General features: G+C 43.0%; 1 protein-coding gene across 4 annotated transcripts in view; it reads left to right on the top strand.

The window, feature by feature from the left end:
- The first annotated feature begins 619 nt into the window (after nucleotides 1-619).
- The window catches only part of BAIAP2 (BAR/IMD domain containing adaptor protein 2), a 169,290-nt gene continuing 163,909 nt past the window's right edge, over nucleotides 620-6,000 (top strand). For 2 of the 4 annotated variants that reach the window (XM_051995413.1, XM_051995412.1), the window contains exon 1: nucleotides 624-845. In XM_051995413.1, the coding sequence (XP_051851373.1) occupies nucleotides 774-845 (72 nt within the window). In that variant the 5' untranslated portion in view covers nucleotides 624-773. Of the gene's footprint in view, nucleotides 846-6,000 lie in introns of all 4 variants that reach the window. The other 2 variants (XM_051995410.1, XM_051995411.1) reach the window with 2 other exon arrangements.

Here is a 6,000-nt window from a genome sequence, read left to right as displayed (position 1 = left end):
TGCAGCTGGGGCATAATGGGGGAGGGAAGGGGACTCTGCAGCCCACTCTCCCAAGCCCCGGCCAAATCAAGGGCCAGAGCAGCTTCTTCCAGGAAAGCCCCGAGTTTCTATCTACTTCGCAAAGTGCTTCTCTTTCACTCAACCAATGCAGCCCCTCCTGCCCCTCCTTCCCCTCTTCTCCCGCTCTGCCGCATTCCCTCTCCGCTCCCCACTCCTCCTCCCCACCTTCTGCTCTCTTCTTCCTGCTGCACCAGGCCCCCTCCGTCCCCACCCCCAGGCAGGCTGGTACCGAGGCGCCCTCATCCTTTCTTCCCAATGGGCTTAAAGCCTCCTCCACGCCCCCGCCTCCTCCTCCTTTCTCCAGAAGGACACAAACCCTGACGAATCGGTGCACGAGGACGGTCCGTTCGTCTCCGCCCCTGACGCCCTCCCCCGTTTTCTCCTCCTCTTGATCTTCACCAATCAGAGACAGAGTGCGTGGGCGGGACGGCTGGTTGCTTAGCGACGGCTGAAAGTGGGAGGAGGGAGAGCTGCCGGCAGGCCCGGGGGCGCTGCTATCCCTGGGCAAGGGGGCGGCGGCATCGGTGGAGGCAGAGGCGGTGTCGTGGTGGTTGTCGGCTCGGCAGCGGCTCGGGCGGCAGCTGCGGGCAGGAGGCGGAGCCGCGGGGCGGCGGGACTGGAGAGACTATAAGAGGTGCCGCGGTTGCTCCGCGTTCCACTCTTCTTTTTCCGGTACTCCGGGCTTCGCCTAGCCGTTGCTCCCACTCCGGTCTATGGTGCAGCCGGGACCCAGGACCATGTCGCGCTCGGAAGAGGTGCACCGACTGACGGAGAATGTCTACAAGGTGAGCCCGCCGCACCTCCAGAAGGGGATACCGCGTCCTGCCATGCCCCCCACCCTTCCCTAGGCACAGGGCGCCCTGCAGTCTCCAGGATCCGTGCTGCCTGCTTTCGTGGCGTCCTCTGCCCAGTCCTATTCCCCACTCTATGTCCCTTTCTGTGTTCCCTTCCGCGCCTCTTCTTTGCCCCACTCTGCTCACTCAGTGCAGCTCGGTGCTCCACTTTGCTCCCTCTTCTGTGGCCACCCCGTGCCACTCTGTGCTTGGAGATTTCCTTGCTAATCCTCTCTTCCCCTAATAACCTTGCCCCAAATCTGGTGGGAGCCCCCCACTCCCGGAGGCTTGCTCGTTCTAAGTTTCCTACCCTCTTCCCCCTCCTCTTTCGCCCACCTCCCAAGGGCGTCCATGCCCTGGGCAAGCAGTTTCTACCAGAGCTGGGAGGTGCCCAGCTGGAGAAGCTCCAGCCTAGTTCTACCCACGCCTGGGGACGACCCGGGTACACGCCTCGTGGGGAGGCACAGGTTAAGAGGTGGCGCTTTGGGGGGGGGGGGTGTGCAAAGATACGAAATGTCTGGATACTCGTCCCAGGGGCTTTTCCCTCCCTGTGGCTGCAGCCACTGCCCTGGAAAGCTTGGAATCCACTTCTAAGTGCTTTTCCCAACATATTGAGTTCAATTTAGGTTGAGATTTTCTCTCCCTCTCTCTGTCGAACAACCAAGCTCGCCACCTACCTGTTCCTTTAGTGGGCGACTTTTCCCTGTGGTATTGACGCAAGATAGATACTGGGGTCTTTTTTTTCTAGTGCCGCTGTAAAGTCACAGGTGGCACTCTGGCACAGATCTAATCTTAAAGTCGGTTCTTGATACTGGGCTCTTTGGCCTTTGCTATGGGTTATGGTTGAGACTATGAAATCTCTGAGGCATAAGGATTTAGACTGAGTTCCCTATTTTTTTCACAAAATCCTATATAACTTTTTTCCCTTCCATGTGTAGTGAAGGTTTTTTTTTTTTTTTCTGTTTTGTTTTGTTTTGTTTTGTTTTTATGGTGGGGGAGGAGAAAAAATTCAGACCATCTTGTATATAGTTATTGTAGATGATTATCCATTCTGTGAATAAAAAGGCAGTACAGAACATAGAACCAAGTAGAAATTTGCTAGTGGCCTAGAAAACTACATAAAATAAGACTAGACAACATTCAGAATGAGAATTAAGCTGTAGGAAAGGATCTCTTCAGTACAGAACATAGAACCAAGTAGAAATTTGCTAGTGGCCTAGAAAACTACATAAAATAAGACTAGACAACATTCAGAATGAGAATTAAGCTGTAGGAAAGGATCTCTTAACAGTTATCAAAAGGCTGGCATTTTCCTGTCTTTTTTTAGTGCCTTGCTATGTCTTCCACCTGCTGTTATGCAAGTATTTTTCACTTACAATTAAGATTTAATTTCTTCAGGGCTTCATGCTTTGGGAAATTGCTAAGTATTCTATAGGGTTGGGGGGGGATGCTTTGTGGGTAGGGGCAGATGAGTGGAGAGATAATTTAGCTTATATAACTTGATGCTGGTAGTGGTGAGTCTAATTGTGGAGAAGTAATGTAAAAACTGAGGGAGACTTCCTATGCTTCAGTGATATTTTAATAATCAGATTCACATCCTTTGACTTTTAAAATGCAGCCTCAATTCTGAACCTGCATAGCACTGATGGATACCACTTTCACCATTTGAGCTCACCACCACCCCAGCAAATGGGAGGTTCCAGAAGCAGGAAGAAATCTCTATCATTTTTATATGTTGGAGACAAGAGCTCAGTTCCCCCTTTCTCTAATTTTTTTTTTTTAGGCTAAAAAAAAGGCACCTCCAATCCATGGAGCTCTGTTGGGGAAAAAAAATGAATTTTAATTAGGCAAATTCTAGATCATCGGAAACATAATGCTATTCCTTTTTTTGCTGCTAGGTCTGAAGGTTAAGCAGTAGTCAGTAAGATTAGAATGGTCGGTATTTACATTGCAGTTACTGGCTTACAGCTAGCTTACCAAGTAGAACTGCAGTACACTCACTCTCTGCAAAGCAACAGTTTTTAATTGCCAAACAACCATGGCTGTGCCTTCTGAGTCAGTGGACTGTGAAGTAAACCCTTTTAACTCATTCTGGGGCATATTCTATGGAAGCTCCTGGGACAGCCCATTTGGTTTTTAACAAGAGTCTAAGAGACAGAATGTACTTTCAATAATTTGGCTTTTATTTCATAAAGCCCTTAAAACTGTAGCTGTAGAATTTGGAGAGAAATTTGAAGTTGATCTAGCTATCTAAATCAGTTTTGAAAACATATTAAGTCTTCTATCCCTTTGCATAATTTCCATGGTATCCTTTAGAAAGGATCAAGTAAGGAGTAAGTTCACTGAAGGAAACAGTTCCAATTTCTTCTCTGAATATGTGTCTGTATGCGTGCATATATACATACTTGTTTGTATGTAGATATGTGTATATGTATGCATATATATGTGTACATGCATATACAGGCATATATACATATGTATGTTTGTATATGTGTGTGGATATGGATATGCTGTTATAAGAAGGAAGTTTTTATTCAGTCATTAGTGATTAGCTCTGCCTGCTACTATGATTTGGTTAACAGTGGGGGGGGGGGGCGGGGAAGGGAATGGAGAAGTGTCAAAATTGTCTTCCTCCTTTTTTTTTCTTTGTGGGTGAAATAAAAGCAATTAAAAGCATCTTACATGATTTGAATTAAAAGGGTAAAGTTAGTAGCTCTGCTCTATTGAATTCTATGATAGACCCTAATAAAATACTTATAATCTATGTGTTCTTAAACAGTAGCAGTTATGGCATTGAATGCTTAAAGCATGGAACTGCAATTTGTTTGGGATTGTGAAGTGAAGCCAGTCAAATGGTGGCAAGAAAAAATATTAGGTCCTCCTTTTGTAAGGTCAGTTTGCTAAAGGCAGCAATGGCCTATCTTGGTAGAGATTAAAAATGCAAGTTTGGTGTTTATTTAATTTGTTTCAATGTAGAGCTCATTACTATCCAATGAAAAAGTGTGCTAAAAAGGCAATATAATTTACCAAGGTTGAACACAAAACAACATTGCAGGTGTCAAAGGAATTGTGTTCTATTCTGAAAACTCATATGACCCAGTAACAGCCTTGCAATACTGATGTTTATTGGGTTGGTTGATTTTATAGGGTTTTTTGGTTGTTGTTTGGTTGGTTGTGTTTTTTAATAACTCAATTGTTGACATGATTGTTAAATATTATAAAACTGAAGCTGCCGTCTTTTTAAAATCAAGGTGGGGGGGTTGGGTTGATGAACTGTTTGGTCTGGGTTTAACAACTTGGCATCTTGGACAAGGGGATTAAGAAATAAGGAAGCGTTTCATAGATGAACTGAACCTACAGCATAGAGATCTGGGAAATTTAGTCTTCTAGGCATAGTCCTATTTTTCTCTTGGCTCAATCTTTGGTTCCTTTAAATGCCTGTTTCAATTCTTGTCTGTGATTCTCTTGTCTTGTGAGTGCAGTGGTTCTAGAAGTGGGACTGAAATCCTTTGAATGCTGTTATACTGTTTATTTTGGCTGTTCCATCATATCAACTGGATTTCTAAGTGGTATGTTTGTCTTGGCAAAGAGGAAAAGCAGAGAAGCGCTTCCAGGTTCTTTCTGATTAAATATGTGAGAATAAAGTGTGTAGTTTTAACTTCCCCTAGCGTCATAGAGAAAATATAATTGAATAATATGACCTTTTTTGTTAGGGTTTTGAAACCTTTAGAGCATAGTGATTTTGGATTTGAGGGAAACCTGAAAAACAACCTGAGGTTTATTGGAACTAAAGTCCTTTGAGCTTGGGCAAATCACTTTCCCCTCCAAACTAAATAAATCCTTCAAGGAACATACAAAGCCCTCTACAACCTGGTTACTTTTTAAAAGTCTTGTTACCTATCACTCTCTTTAACATATTTGATTCCTCCTGCACTCATTCTGCTTTCTTCCCAGTGGATTTGCTGAGGGCAGAAATGGACTATCTAGGTACAGACTAAAAATTTAAGTTTGTTCTTTCTGTTCGTTCTGATGTAGAGTTCATTGCTTTCCAATATAAAAATGTGCAAATATGATGATTTAATTTATCAGAGTTGAATGCAAACAATGTTGCAGGTGTCAGAGGCCTGAGTTAAAATTGTCACTCATGTTGTTATCTATGGCCAAGAATCTTTAGTTTCTCTTGCATCCAAACCTTTTCTACCTCTTGAAATTTTTCACTTTAAAAGCCCACTTAGAACTTCTTTCATGAAATCATCTCTGAGCCTTCAGATGAAAGTAATCTCTCCCTCAAATTTCTCATAGTATTTGTACTTATTAAATTGTAATTATTTGTGCTTTTTTTCTCATTTCCTTCATTCCTCCATTAAATTAGATGGCCTCTGAGAGTTGGGTGTTAGATTAGTTGGTCTCCAAGGTCCCTTCTTGATTCTATATTTATGATCCTATGATCTCATCATTTGTTTCTGTATTGTAGATCAGCATAGTTAAAAAAAAACAACAGAAAACCCAGCAAAACTTAATCACTTAGTAGTCAACCTTTTAAAGGCAACTAGGTGGTATAGGACATTGAGTACTAGATCTGTTGTCAGGAAGACTCATCTCCCAGAGTTCAAATCTGACAGATCCAACTTTTATTAGTTGTGCATTTGCCTCAGGATCCTCATCTGCAAAATGAGCTGGAGAAGGAAATGACAAAGATATTTGTCTTTGCCAAGACAAATCCACATGGGATCATGAAGAGCCCTAGACAAGACTGAAAATGACCCAACAACAAGCCAATCTTTTTATCTATATACTAAGCAGTATTGAACCTTGGGTGATTGATATTGTCTATGCAGCCATACTTAAAAGGTCCCTACCTAAAAGCTGTCAGAACATATAGTGGTAGCTTAGCCTTTGGGAATCCAAGATTCCCTCCAATGAATGAGGCATTGGATTTGAACTACTCTCAATTTATTCATATTTAGCAGAGATGGTAGCAAGGTTATGGAATATGAGGCAGAGTATGGTTATATAATTTATCTTAACATTCATTTAGGTTTTGGTTATTTTAATGTGTCCTTTGTCCAAAGACTAACAAGTTAAAATTCCACCATTGAGAAATTGA

The sequence above is a fragment of the Antechinus flavipes genome, chromosome 4 (genome assembly GCF_016432865.1).
Source record: "Antechinus flavipes isolate AdamAnt ecotype Samford, QLD, Australia chromosome 4, AdamAnt_v2, whole genome shotgun sequence".
Classification (NCBI taxonomy): Eukaryota; Metazoa; Chordata; class Mammalia; order Dasyuromorphia; family Dasyuridae; genus Antechinus; species Antechinus flavipes.
This window is presented reverse-complemented; position numbering and strand designations above follow the sequence as displayed.